This window comes from Triplophysa rosa, linkage group LG25, assembly GCF_024868665.1.
Source record: "Triplophysa rosa linkage group LG25, Trosa_1v2, whole genome shotgun sequence".
NCBI classification, from domain to species: domain Eukaryota; kingdom Metazoa; phylum Chordata; class Actinopteri; order Cypriniformes; family Nemacheilidae; genus Triplophysa; species Triplophysa rosa.
In genome coordinates, this window is record NC_079914.1 from 1,242,801 (window position 1) to 1,258,446 (window position 15,646).

At 41.0% G+C, this 15,646-nt stretch overlaps 1 protein-coding gene and 1 long non-coding RNA gene across 2 annotated transcripts in view; one reads left to right on the forward strand and one right to left on the reverse strand.

The window, feature by feature from the left end:
* Nucleotides 1-14,989, forward strand: part of ip6k1 (inositol hexakisphosphate kinase 1) — a 75,058-nt gene extending 60,069 nt beyond the window's left edge. The window contains exons 5-6 of the mRNA XM_057325561.1: nt 405-580; nt 12,415-14,989. Of these exons, the coding sequence (XP_057181544.1) occupies nt 405-580; nt 12,415-12,930 (692 nt within the window). The 3' untranslated portion in view covers nt 12,931-14,989. The remainder of the gene's footprint in view (nt 1-404; nt 581-12,414) is intronic.
* Nucleotides 1,785-4,881, reverse strand: LOC130548650 (uncharacterized). The gene is made up of 7 exons (XR_008962071.1): nt 4,667-4,881; nt 4,322-4,559; nt 4,149-4,217; nt 3,562-3,622; nt 3,292-3,457; nt 3,116-3,212; nt 1,785-2,717 (listed from the first exon to the last, which is right to left on the reverse strand). It is a non-coding gene; the product is annotated as an uncharacterized LOC130548650 (long non-coding RNA).
* Nucleotides 14,990-15,646: the final 657 nt, after the last annotated feature.

Sequence of the window (15,646 nt, forward strand, 5' to 3'; positions counted from 1 at the left end):
CGTCTGACACGCCTAGGCCAGTCAGTGTCGCCTCGCTAGAGATTGTGACGCGGCACAGCGCAATGGCATTTTCCAGAGGAACCCCATCTGTCAGTTCGACACACCATCTCTTTCCCTCCATCAGGGAACAGAGGTTACATCCGTAACCCCAACGTTTTTTAGTGTAATTAGTAATAGGGTTCTCAACTGGATTTCACACAAAAAATTATAAAATTTCTCAGTGCGTGTACATGCAAAAAAAATCTTTACATTGCTGTGGTAAATTACAGAAGCTAAATGGCGTAATAATGATATGAAAACTAACTTTATGCCTTTTTGTGCTTGGTCCCTAATAAATAAACAGGTAATGTTCTAAGCATTGTAGAGTAAATGTGTTACGATCCTTAATGCCAAACTTCCACAAGAATTTCTGCTGTTGGAAAATGTGGTCCATCATTTTAGCTACCCCTGTATCCTGGACCTAAAGATGGGCACCCGGCAGCATGGTGATGACGCGTCAGAGGAAAAGGCTGCCCGTCAGATGAAGAAATGCGAACAGAGCACCTCTGCAACGCTTGGTGTGCGTGTGTGCGGCATGCAGGTGAGGACGGCTTTCACCTGAGACCTGTTTGATACTGATTGTATAGTTGACACGCAAAATGCCTGCAGCCTATGCAAAGGAGTTCAACATCTTCATCCTGTGCCATCACAGATTTGTCTTTGGTGGTTGGCAATGATTTGAATTCATCCTAGACTGGATTTTACCATATTTGCATGCGTTCCCATAGAGAAATCTGATATATGGAAATACATGTAAAAATAAACGTGGATTTCAAGTAAATACAAATATTTCACACACTTGCACATCCAACAAAGTTTTTTCCAAATACAACAAAAGGTGGCTTTCATATATTTGTCATAGTTTTCATGTAATATGACATATTAGACTATTTCGATATGACAAGAATGAAAACCCACACTTTATTCTTTCCACATACTCTGTATGTTGTGAAGTTGAAGTTGTGATCTCACCATCACTGATTCGTGCTGGGATAACATAAAGAGACAATTGACAGCCTAAATTGATTGCGACTGTGGCAACATCTCTGATATCGCATTCCTGCGGCTCAGTGGTTAGAGCATGGTGCTAGCAAGGCCAAGGTCATGGGTTCGATCCCAGGGGATTGCACATAGTCAGAAACAAAAAATGTATAGTAAAGTGAAACTGACCTATTAGTCAGATATGGTGACCCATACCCGAAATGTGACCTCTGCATCACTTGTGGAAAAAACGTTAGAAAAGTGTAGTTATTTTTCACATTTATTTTTAACATTTTCAAAAATACTACGATGACCAGTGGCGGCTGGTCAATTATCCAGGGAAGAAGACTGTTCAACATAAGTTCAACATATATTATAAATAGCAAAATAATTTTTAAATAAACAGATTTATTCACACTATATTCGCCTGGTAGTTGTGTTAGCAACAAAGTATAATTTAAATTTGTATTTGGTTAATTTCTGTGACAATACATATACACTATTCAATGTTATTTTTACACTACACTGGTGTTAGCATACAAATACAGTGTTAAAAATGAAAACTCCTCTTTTTACATCAACACCAGTTTAATGTAAATTCAACAATGGTGAGTGTTCAAAATACTAATTATTGGCAGTACTTTCGTTGCTTTAAATAGTATTTCTGTTAATACTCAAGTGATTGCAAAAAGGACAAATGTTAGCAAGTACTGCAAAACCTCTTTTTATTGAAGTACACCAGATTTTACATTCACAATCAAATACATAATTTACTGCAAATAAAAAAAAAAACTACAATATCTCAATCGCTCATCACGATAATATAAACACTGTCCATCAGGTCTATAATCATATGCTCAAAAAGGAAAATGGTAAAAATAGTAACCACCTCAATACATACTTAACTGCAGTTACGATACTGACTAAAAATGCTTGCTTATTTTTTATAAGAATACCGATCATCTTACTGAAATCAGACATTTCACACCACCTCAATACATACTTAACTGCAGTTACGATACTGACTAAAAATGCTTGCTTATTATTTATAAGAATACCGATCATCTTACTGAAATCAGACATTTCATTTTCAACAGCAAAGCAAACATTACTCAGGTATTCAGCTCCATGGTTTTCAACCAAAGATATAGTAGAAAAAGATGACACTCAAAGTTTTAGTTAAAACTTAATAACCTTCCAGATTGCAATCTGAGATTTCATTAACAGGTCCAAACGAAATCTTTTCAAATAAAAACTCAAACAATAATCTATACCCTGTTAATACAGTAAAGAATACAATGTTCGGTGAGTAAATAGCATTTAGGCCAAGAAGAATTAAGAACAGGGTCATTGCATGATCATGAGGATGACAAGTTCTTCCATTGCACTAAATATTCTGAAATAAGGTTGAACCTCAGTTTTGCATTCTCACTTTAGTTTTCTTGACCCCTTGGACTTCAATTCCATGCACGGTTGTTTGAATAAATGTGTAGAAATTGAACAAGGCCTCACCATAAGACACACCAAAGACAAAGAGTGCCTTAAAGAGTTTGTCCACGGCTGCAGCAGGGGCCTGGATCATGCACAGGATGATGTAGAACTTACTACATATCCCCAACGTAGAGAAGGAAGGTCTGGGTCAATCCAACTCGCTCAATGAGCATGCTCATTATGAGCTCATTAATGCTCATCCCCACCTGTGTGTACATAGCAAAACATTTAAAGTGTTTTTATTCAGATATTCCAGGTGTCATTTAACACAAAGGTTCCCCTTCCTTAAACGTAGGTGGGACACATGTACAAGTCTTAAAGATTGGTAACATTTTACAATGAGCTTCAATATATATTTGAAAACAATTACATGTTTTTACAACATGTGTTAATCTTAAAACAAGTTTCTAAAATTACAAAGTGCATTCTTCCTTCATTGTTAATTAACCAATGTTCATTTACACAATATTAGAATATATTACTATATTTCTGATAAAATCAACGTATCAAAATATTTATCAACCTGTACATATTGAAGAGAGAGACAATGCAAGAACATACAAACTAACTGCGGACTAACACACACAAATCTAAAAACAAGTACCTTCATAAACTTCACAGCATGATCTGGGCAGTTTCACCGTTTACAGTTTGAGGCAAGAGATGAAGGAGCAAGAGAGCTGCCACATCACTGTTCCATCCTAGCAGAATAAACACACACACACAACCCATGGGTATAAAGTTTAACTTCAAACCATTGAAAAATCTATGAATACTTACCATAATCAGACTGCTGCTGACCAGATAAAAGGTTGTTAACATGTGCAACATAGGTTTTGATGGTCAGCAATTATTTTGGATGTTCCTGTAAAACGTTTCCATTTTCAAATAATTCTGTCTATGTCATCTCCAAAGAGAGCCTTATATATTACCAAAGATTGTCAATCTATTAAAGAAAAAAATATGTTAACGTTAAATATACACACACTTATAATATTAAAAACATTGTAATAAAATATTTTATATTCTCAATATTTTAACAGTTCTTACTGAGAAAGTGCATTGATGTACTGCATACTTGTACAGTATATCCAGACATGGTGGGATCCTCCTAACACAGTATAACAAAAGGAAATGTTACAGATAGAACTGAACTGTGATCAAATAACAGTGATGTGCTAGATGCTCTGTATATTTACATAAATAAAATGAACATGAGTATTCTGTCACCTATAACTCACCCTCAGATTGTTCCAAACCTGTATAATTTAATTTGTTCTGCTAAACACAGAAAGATATTTGAAAGAATGTCAGTAACCGAACAGATCTCATCCACCATTTACTGCCATAGTAGGGGAAATAAATACTATGGGAGTCAATGGGGGATGAGACCTGTTTGGTTACTGACATTCTTTCAAATATCTTCCTTTGTGTTTAGCAGAACAAAGAAATGTATACAGGTTTGGAACAATCTGAGGGTGAGAAAACGATGACAAAAACCTAAAAATAAATATTCCAGCTTTCAATATTAAAGCTTAAATCTTTTCACACACATTACTGGTGATTATTCTAAAAGCAGTCTTTTGCAAGCATTTGAAGAGTGTACAATTACTGTGAGGTCTGAACTTTGATTCTACCGATGAAAATTATGACTCGGGGCATCCATTAGGATCCAGAGAACTCTGCCTCAGCTTGGAGGACATCATCTTTAAATCAAAAACAGGTGGACTCTCAATAAGATAGCATAAGCATTCAACAATATTCAAATTAATAAAAACTCCTATCCCTGCTAACTTTAAGATGCTATTACCAAGTATTCAGCAATAAGACTTAGGGATGATTGGCAGCAAGTCGTAGCCTAATGATTAGAGAATCGGACTTGTGACCAGAAGGTTGCCGGTTCGATTCCCAGAGCCGGCGGGTAATGACTGAGGTGCCCTTGAGCAAGGCACCAACCCCTACTTGCTCCCCGGGTGCTGCAGTGATAGCTGCCCACTGCTCCGGGTGTACGTGTGTTCACCACTTGCTGTGCGTGTGTTCACTACTCTCTGGATGGGTTAAATGCAGAGGTGGGTATGGGTTACCATATCTGACTAATAGGTCACTTTCACTTCACATTCATGGAAAAAAATCCTAAATGTTCTCACAAACTCACCAAAAATATCAGCATCCACATCAACTCCTGCACAATCTTTTAGGAGCACATTGGTTTCAGGTGGCAAGTGGAGCTTGTATGAAGCTTAGAAATTAAAGAAACAGAGTTCAATGTCTTGTCAACAAATTGAAACAATACATTTTTGTTTACCATTTTTAAATGCTAGTGATACTGTCAAATTTTATTAAAACACACTAATAAGAATAATTGCTTAACCATTCAGATAAGATAACATAAGAGTGAACTTAAATGGTAGTTAAATACAAAGTAAGAGATGCAAATAAGCAGTTTAATTTTAACATTACCACATAACACATACAGGTAACATACTTTAACATGAAACATGAATAGGCCTAGTAGACATAGGCTCATATAATTTGACAATCAAGTAATTATACCTGTTATAGTACAACGAAAGTAGTGTATGTAATCTTACCTTAAAGAATGAATTCATAGAATTTCCATTTCGGGTCTCCTCTGCACTCCGCCTGAACCAGCATTTCTTCGGAATAAAACACTCCTTGTTAGGATTTGAACGTAGTAGTTATGTTCATTTAATCTACTTGTGACTAAACTAGCACATGATACCGCCGAAATGCAGAAAACCATGCGTTTGTCATGCACGTGTTAGCTGTAGCCTATTTGCCATGCTCGTTAGCTAATGGCGACAGGAAGAGCTAAAATAATGCATGGATTATACCGTTTATCAATTGACCAAGCCATCAAGTTTTGCTTACAAATATATATTTAAAAAAACGTAAAATTATTTCTCCTGTCTGCGTCGCAGGTGCTGTAAATCAGTAGTTAGAAAGCCACTAACTTTACCTACTGCCTCTGCACCCATCCAGCGCAGTTGATCCACCAATTATGATTAACAAAATGACAACGTCAATGGTCAAACAAACACAATAAACTGGATGGAGGAGAGTAGATTTTGGCATTTAACGCATATTTTACGATGCATGTAGCACATTAGCCTACGTTACCTCGAACCAACAACATGATGTCTGAATGTGTTTTTCCATACTTTCATACAAACTGAACAGCTATCAGCTTGTTGTTGTGCATATATAAACGGGCTCATTACCTATTATGTGACAAACATAAAACGAACAAAGATGATAAATATGTCATTCATTTTACCGCCACTGGATCATGGCGATGAAGCGCACCGCACAGGCTATCGGCAGGTTGATGGGCTTCATGGTCGTCCTTCACTGCCATTTGTGGCTGACGCTGGCGGACCTCAAGGACGCTGACCGGAAGTCGCTGCTCAATGCTCCCATTACTCCCTCTGGTCTCTTCGGGGATGTCATGGAGTCGGTGTCGGAACGCTTCGCGGAGACGCAGAAGCGTGCAAAGCCATGAGCCACGTGCTTCCTCGCCGTTCGTTGCAGCCGGCGCCGAGAGCGAGATCCTCGTCTGCGTTGCGCTCTTCCCACAGGCCGGCTAAGCAGCCCGCTGGTGGAAAGCCATTCCGGGTATCTCTCCGTGGCTGCTAAATGTGATAGAACACGGGTATTCCCTTCAGTTCAGACGCAGACCTCCCCGCTTCAGCGGAGTTGTCCCGTCACTCACATTGCCGTGCAACGCTCCGGTGCTGAGACAGGAGATTCACAGCCTGCTCAGAAAAAGAGCGATAGAGCGGGTTCCTCCAAGCGAGGTAGAGTGCGGTTTCTACAGTACAGCCGGTATTTTGTGGTGCCCAAGAGAGATAGCGGACTCTGTCCTATTTTGGATTTGAGACCCATCAACCGAGCACTTCACAAGAGGGCGTTCAGAATGATTACGCTAAAACAGATCCTGGCGCAAGTTCGTCCTGGGGACTGGTTTGCGTCCGTGGATCTGAAGGATGCATATTTTCACGTTCAGATAGCCCAGAGCCACCGGCGCTTCCTGCGGTTCGTGTTCGACGGAGCGGTGCACCAGTTTGCTGTGCTGCCGTTCGGACTGGCATTGGCTCTACGCACATTCTCGAAATGCATGGACGCAGCGCTTTCCCCTCTCAGAGCGAGTGGTATGCGCATTCTGAACTATCTGGACGACTGGCTGCTTCTAGCCCATTCACGAGATGTTCTTGTCAGTCATAAGCAGACGCTGCTTCGTCACTTGTCATCCCTGGGGCTGCGGGTGAATGTGACGAAGAGCAAGCTTCTGCCGAGTCGGTCCATAACTTATCCAGGGGTATGTTTCGACTCAGTGGAGATGCGCGCCGCCTCTCTCAGGAGCGCTTGGAGTCCATCTCCGCCGCACTGCGCGCCTTCAGCCTGGACCGGTCTGTTCCGCTGAGGGTATTTCAGAGACTTCTGGGACTGATGGCGTCAGCATCACCAGTCTGCCACCTGGGTCTTTTGCACATGCGTCCTCTGCAGCTGTGGCTAAAGACTCAAGTTACGCGGAGAGCATGGTCCTCGGGTCGTGCACGCGTGCGGATAACTCACAGATGCCTCAGCGCGTTGGAACCGTGGCGCGACTTGAGCATGTTCAGCCAGGGCGTTCCCCTGGGGCTTGTGACAACGCGCACGGTGGTAACGATGGATGTGTCTTCCTCGTGCTGGGGTGCAGTCTGCGAAGGCAGGCCGGCGTCGGGTCTGTGGTCGCCGTTTCTGAGCAGTTGGCACATAAATTGGCTGGAGCTGATGGCGGTGTTCTTAGCTCTGACTTTTCAGCCTCAGCTGATGCAGCGTCATGTAGTGATTCGCACCGACAACACGTCCATGGTTTCGTACATCAATCGCCAAGGAGGGGTCCACTCCAGAGCCCTTTTCGAATTGGCTGCGAGGCTGCTGCTGTGGGCAGACCAGCACCTGCTTTCCATCAGGGCAGCGCATATCCCCGGTCATTTGAACTGGGGAGTGGATATGCTCTTGAGGGGAGGTCTTTCCCAAGGGGAACGGAGACTTCACCCCAACTCAGTACGGATGATCTGGGATCGCTTCGGGAAGGCGGATGTGGATCTGTTCGCGACGAGCGAGAACGCACACTGTCCGCTGTTCTTCTCGCTGCCGCGCTCCCCCAGGGAGATGGACGCTCTGACGACGCGCTGGCCGGACGCCCGGTTTTACGCTTTTCCTCCGGTGAAGATTCTGCCCCTTGTGCTGTGCAAGATCAGAGAGGAGAGAGCATCGGTGATCCTCGTTGCTCCGTTTTGGCCGAATCAGCCGTGGTTCCCGGACCTGAGAGAGTTAATGGTGTCCTCTCCGTGGCGGATTCCCCTCAGGGGCGACCTGTTATCTCAGGCTCGATTTGGCACCCCAACCCAGATTTGTGGAGCCTCCATGCCTGGCCGCTTCAGGGGTCTTAGAACTCCTCCCTCAGAGAGTGCATGACACTATTGCGGAGTCTCGGGCGCCTTCCACTAGATGCTTATATGCTCTGAAATGGGATGTATTTAAGAAGTGGTGTATTGAGTGCGGTATAGACCCGGCGTCATGTCCCGTGTCTGATGTTTTACGCTTTTGTAAGGCACCACCCACTGGTCCAATGACGGTATCCAGAGGCGTGGCGAAGGCTTCACACGTGTTCTTGTCTTCCTTTGTTTAGTGAAACAGTATTTGCATGAAAGCACATTTCACTTAATTACCTCTATTTTATCTGACTCCAATTTAATAATATCTCGACTTCTCATTTAGTTTACCTTTAACTTTTATCATTAATAATTGTGAAATTTGGATGGGTTTTCTGATTCCTCTGTTTTATTCTAAATTACACTCCTTCATCCAATTCTCAATGTCGCTTAGAGTCTCGCGCCGGCCATTATACGCAGATCTCACGGTCACAAACTCGCCAGTCTTGGTCACTGCCAGAGGTTTCTATGACTAGTAATGCTCAGATGGCCATCTCCAACCAGCACTTCCTGAAACATTATTTACATTTACATTTACATTTATGCATTTGGCAGACGCTTTTATCCAAAGCGACTTACATTGCATTATCCTATACATTTTTACATAGGCATGTGCAATCTCCTGGGATCGAACCCACAACCTTGCGTTGTTAACACAATGCTCTTACCAGATTATTTGATCTAGTCCCCTTAGACTAAGGGGTCCAGAGGTCATGACCACTCCATAGAGATAAATAGACCAATCTTACTTCCTCTGACAGTAGCTTTATATAATCATGCCATAGTTTCCTATGTACACTTAGTTAGAATAATATTGCAATAACCAGAGGTTTTGGTGACTTGCCCTATTTAGATTGGTCAGACAACCTATGTGCTGTTCTAAACGGAAACGATAGCCCCTACGGTCTAATTACACTTAAACTAATGCCAAGCAGTTAGCCGGAGCTCTAAAATCTCAGCTGGCGTGCCCAATGCTACACCTAATACAGGATTCTAGTCCGTCACTAACCTGAACGTAGATTTGCGGTAACAAAGGATATAGCGTGATCTACTAAAGTTTATAAACTCAGAACAATACAGAATGAATTCAAACATAACAACTTATTAGCCAGGTAAGCATAATTCAAAATCCAATTCAAGGTTCAATTCAATAATCAATGGCAATCAATATAATTCAATAACAAATAATAGAAAAGCATAGGAAATAAAGCAAGGAGAAGTTCAATGTTGCATACCTGGCAAGAGACGACACACAGGAATTTGTGTGGGAGATCTGGCTACAGATTCCCTGATATTTTTGTCAACTTCCCTTAAATACCAAACCAGAACAAAGCATTATGTAAATATTCTTTAGAGTTAGGAATTTGGCTGTGATTGGGTCTTGTGATCCCTGGGGCTGTACTTAATCTGCATACAGTAGGTGATTGGTGAAAGTCACCAAATGTGCGAGAAATGTTCCAGCACTGAGAGAAGTTTGTTAAATTCTTACAAAACTTTGTCATTACATTGTTGTTATGGGAGTGAGACCATTGTACCAGTTGCACTGAGACCTTTTGGATGTTACCAAACATGTGTATGTTTTTTGTGTATGTGACGTGTTCTTTTCTTGTGTACGGTCCTCAGAGCTTTTGGGTGTCCTGCGTTGAGTGAGAGGGGAGGAAAGGAACAGTTGGGGGTGCAGGGTGAGGTCTGCATCTGTGATTCACTTGTATGCATCGTTTGAGATGTAGGTGTTAGCTCAGTAGGGAGTTTGCTGTACTGGAGGGAGTCCGTTGTTTCTCAAAGGAAGGTATCCTTTTGGTTCAGGTTTCTCACTGTATTGAGAGGTGCTCTCTGTCCTTTTCCCGAGATGATTATCTTTTGATCAGGAATCGGTGTGTTGTTCTTTCAGGAAGGGGCACCCTTTTGGCCTAGGTTCCCCACTGTGCTTAGAACCATTCTTTGTTTCTCAGGAGAAGAATAGTCTCTGGTCGGGACATCTTGGCTCCGACCTTACACTTTCTACAATACAGGATGGATAATGGTGGCCTCCCGTCCACGCTGAAGGTTTATGTGGATGCTATCGCCTCGTTTCGTTCCCCGGTTGATGGGCAATCGATCGGTAGGCATGCATTGGTGGTCAGATTTTTGAGAGGAGCTCGGAGGCTGTTTCCCTCGCGATCTCCTTCAGTACCTCCGTGGGATTTGTCTCTGGTACTGAGGGCTCTCTCTCTGCCCCCGTTCGAACCGTTGGAAGCTGTTTCTATAAGGGAGCTCTCTCTTAAAGCCGTTCTCCTTCTCGCTCTTGCTTCGGCAAAACGCATAGGGGATTTATGTGCGCTTTCTATCGGCGCGGATTTCATTCGTTTTGGGGCCGGCGACTGCAGCGTCAGCGGCCGAAAGCGGGTTATGTGCCTAAGTTACTGTCTACCCCATTCAGAGAGCAGGTTATTTCGTTGCCCGCTTTGTCTTCTGAGTCATCTGCCTCTTGTGATGCTGACGCTCAGAGGGCTGTGTGTCCGGTTAGGGCTTTGAGGGCTTACATTGATCGTACGGCCAGGTTTCGGCTGTCTGATCAGCTCTTCGTGTGCTACGGCGGGGGGACTAAAGGTCGTAAACAGAGGCTCTCTCACTAGGTGGTGGACGCTATCAACCTGGCGTATGAGAGTCAAGGGCAGGCCTGCCCTTTCGGCTCAGGGCTCACTCAACTAGGGCTGTTGCCTCTTCGTGGGCTTGGGCTAGAGGCGTTTCTATTAAGGACATCTGTTGTGCGGCTGGCTGGTCTTCACAGAACACCTTCGCCAGATTCTACAGGCTGGATGTATCCTCCCTAGCCTCGCATGTCCTCTCGGTGAGTACGGACAGCTCAATGTTACCTTGTTGCTGATCTCCTATATTGTGCAGTTGTTACCGTGTTACTGTTAACTCTGTGCTTGGTGTTACTGGACTTGCATTATATCTGCCTGGGTTTCTGCGCTGACTTTTACTATTGTGGTGTCTGCCCTGTCTCAGTGCAGCCCGCTCATTTCTTTGGCTGAGATATGCAAATTTTGTAGAAAACCGTTCTTGCAGCTCATTGGTCTGTCTCAGCCAATCAGCTGCGGGCCCTTCAAGACGACTTCGCGATTGGTTCATCTGTGTGCTTAACACTGGTGAATGTATGCGGTCGGTGTACGGCTGTCTTGCTACTCTCACGGCGGGATTGTATACAGTTCCCATATGCGGAGGCTTCCGCAATCTCGAGAGACCACTCCAGATAGGGAACGTCTCTGGTTACTGCCGTAACCTCGGTTCCCTGAGAAGTGGGAACGAGACATTGCGCTAGCCGCCGTGTTCGTCGCGTGTCAGCCTTGGAGGCGTTCTATCGCAGATTCTGAGGTATTGACGCTGTGCACTGTATTTATACTGTCTCGGGTCGCCAGTAATTACATTCGGTTGCGAGCGCGACAATTGGCCAGTTTCACTGGCGTTATCCAATAAGACTTCAGGAGAGGTGAGAAGGGAGGAGTTCCCATATGCGGAAGCTTCCGCAATGTCTCGTTCTCAGGGAACCGAGGTTACGACAGTAACCGGAGACGTTTCACACACACACTGTCTTGCAGAAAACAATGGTAGTGTAGTTTTATTACTATATAGTGTTAAAATAATGTCAACACTGGGAATTCAACACCGTCCCTGAACATTTGACACCAGCGATTTTGCTGTGTAGTTATAAATCCTGAATATATAAATGTAAATCCAAATATATTGTTAAAAGTTAAGTCCGAATATATAGTTATAAGTCTGAATATATAAATGTAAATCTGAATATATAGTTATAAGTCTGAATATATAAATGTAAACCCTGAATATATAAATGTAAATCCTGAATATATAAATGTAAATTTTGAATATATAAATGTAATCCTGAATATATATTTTGTAACTATTTATATAACTATATATATATTCGGATTTACATTTATATATTCAGACTTTTAACTATATATTCAGACTTATAACCATATATTCACACTTATATAGATAGATAAATTTGTGTAGTAGGCTACCATATAACTGTTTCCTGATGCTGCATATGTTGTTGTTTTGCACAGAAATGTAAAATTATGTAAAATGTAAAAGTAATGCATCATGCATCATGCAAAGAAGAGATTTCATTTGAAGGGTGGAGTTTCTGATTTTTGAAGAGAATGTCATTTTTAATTTTATGGTGACTTTATGAAGAGAATAATAAAACCTTTACAAATGTCTGTCATATGTCTGTTATCTCAAGCTCTGGTGACTGATGAAGATTTACACAGCTGCCATGACCTAACATTGCTGTTCACATCAGTGCCAGATGAGCCCTGAAAACATCCATTTCTCATCTGCTTTTTCTTCACCATTATTCACCCCCTCCTTATCTCTTGTCTTTGTTCTGCAGGTGTACCAAATGGATACAGGTCATTATCTATGCAGAAACAAATACTACGGACGCAGTCTTTCCATTGAGGGTTTTCGAAATGCGCTCTTTCAGTTCATGCACAACGGAACGCAGCTGCGCAAAGACCTTTTTGAGCCCATGCTGAGCAAACTATGCAGCCTGAAGGCTGTCCTAGAGCGCCAGGCTTCATACCGCTTCTACTCCAGCTCTCTGCTCATCATTTATGAGGGTAAAGAACCCGAGTCTGTCGATGCCTGGCAGAAACCTTCAGAACTGCCCTCGGACAAGGAAAATCAGGCCGCGCCACGTGGCTCTTTAGAGACCCTTCCTGCCTCGGACACTTTTAGCCGCCCTCGGGTGCCAAGTGTGGACGTGCGTATGATAGACTTTGCCCACAGTACCTTTAAGGGTTTCCGCGATGACCAAACCGTCCATGACGGACCTGACAGAGGCTATGTATTTGGACTGGAAAGCCTCATCAACATTTTGCAAGAGATTCAAGAGGAGAACCAGTAGCTGAAATTGTTTCTTAATTTGCTGCCCATTATGGCCCATTGAGACGCTTGTCAAACAAAGACATTTGTAAAAATCGATACTGTGTGTAACGTGAGTCTTTCATACAAACAGAAAATGGTGGTGACCTCTACAGAAGTTCTTGACTTGCTCCACAGCTGTTAGAACTCAAATGGCTACCCCCACACATATACATACACACAAATGTAGGACATGGATTTGCTGTTCTTCACATGGATTCATTGCCACCATGTGGCCACGTGAAGTACTGCAGTTATGAAACAAATGTGAACTGCTCAGGGCTTTAGGGTCAGTGTGTGTATATAGAGTCTGTGTGTGTGTGTGTGTGTGTGTGTGTGCTTGTGTGCGTGCGCGCGTGTTAGAATTAGTTTTGCATAAAGAAAATTAAGCCTATATTTAGTATGATAAAGATGTTTTTAATTGTAACATTATTTTAATGATAATTAAGCTCTCCCTTCCCATCCCTGCCCAAAAATAATTATCATACTTAAATACTGACACAATGATTGTATAAAATCACCGTAATGAATCTGAAGATGTATGCATGTTTATGTAAAGAATGTATCTTTTTTTTGCATAACAGTAATGAGCATGCTGTTTTTGAAAGGAACATTTACATTACAATAATGTAAAAATGCAAAAGTATCTTAATGATTCTGAAGATAGGCTTAATTTTTACACATTGCAAAGTAGATTTATGTTCTTTTAAAACATGACCCTAACACTGGGGCTTGTTTTGGGATTTTTGGGTTGTTTGGGGTCTATCTAAACATGCAGTATTTCATGGAGTAATTTAACTTAGAATGGTTGGTCAAAGCTTTACTTGCAGAAGTTGGGGCATTTTAAAGGGGTTTTAAACCTCTGGTCAATGACTACAAAAAGGATATTCCTGCCTTATGGCAGTAGCCATACAGCTTAGCTGTGTGAATATATCATTTATAACAGGTACACATGTTGCTTTTTTGGTAGCTGTCCTCGTCTGTTCATTTAGAGGATCTGTTACATATTACTGTGTTTTTATGCTGTTGGATATTTTTCTTGCCTCTTTTCTTGAAGTCTTTCCCATTTCAAAACTCTTCAGAATACGGTGGGTTAGTGTATGTGTAGTAATTTAGATAACCCTTATATACAAAGCCTTATTCTGTCTGAAACAACATAGTTATCATTACAGGAAAAAAACTTCATGATCTGTAGATTGTTATAAAGCCATTTCAAGAGCATGTTTTTATTTTTGTATGTTTTAAAATGATCAGTTAGTTACACAAGTATACCAGTGACATTTTATCCACAATTAGCACATGTAGCAACACAGTTTATGATATTCTCTATGTAGGTGGAGCATTTATTGCACTGTGGCGTCGTCCTTTTAAAATGCACACTTCTTTCTCTGGCATAACCTCTACCTGCACTTGCAGTTGTCAAAATATAATATTTGTCTTGTCTTGTATACATTGACTTGTGTATTCATCAGATGTGTATGAATAAGAAATTAACAAGACAAAATATGGCATCTTGATGTGTCTGTATTTACATGTGTGATTAATCGATAGCTGGAACTGGGTTGCTTTAGTTTTTTTTGTCCAAATGTTTACCAAAATTATAGCTATAGCATTTTATCCGAGTTTATATTACATGATTAATTGCTTAATATTAAAAGTAGCACATGACATAATTTCAGTAAATGTTGAAGGGAAATGTTTCAGGAACAAATGCCACATGTGTGACTTGTCTTCTCACAATAAATAAGCATTGTGCTGCAGTTATGTTTAATAACATTACAAATACATAATTTCTTCCACGCCGACATTACTAATAAAAGTGTAGCTGTTTTGTGTATCTACACCTTTAGTTTGTGCTGGAACATAAGAAAGGAAGAACTGACGTGGATGAAGCCAGCTATGTCTTTCATACTGTAGATGTGACAGAAACAAACGTATCCTGAAAAAGACATTTTCCTTTTCTCTTTATTGTTGTTGCATGAATGGATATACTTCATAAGAAAAACATAATATGACAACTTTAAATGTGAGCTATAAATAGTTTAAGAATAATTGTCTCGTTTCTTTAATCATTAAAATACCAATTTTTTAAAAGCTATATAACAGTTACCTTTTGGCAGCCTCGACTTACATTGCATTATCCTATACATTTGTTTCTAAATATGTGCAATCCCCTGGGATCGAACTCACGATCTTACCGTTAATAACGACATGTTAATGTAGCAAAGAGGCTACAATGAATAATTAAGACAAATGAAGATTAATGTTTTCAGAAAATTTGATTAGTTATTGAAATCGTTTATTAAAAGGAATTATTAAAAAGTCCCTGAAATATTTCCTTGGGGATTAATTAAATTATATTTCCTTTTTGCCTCATAAAAGTTTCCATAAATTATATTTACATATATTCATTTGGCAGACGCTTTTATCCAAACAATTAGGACAATTATCCCAACAATTAGGAGAGCATACATTTTGTCAACACGCTAAACAGTACCGTTAGTTTACATCTTTTTAAAATTCATTATAATTCAATAATTCATTATTTTTACTTTATCTACAAAACTGCACCATATGTTTATGTTTTTTAAGAGAAGTATTGAAAATGCTGTAATAAATGCAGAGAAGACTTATTTGTTAGAACTTTTATTTTGAAATGAATGTGTCTCGTTGGATTCTGCGCCACGTTGTTCTCATAT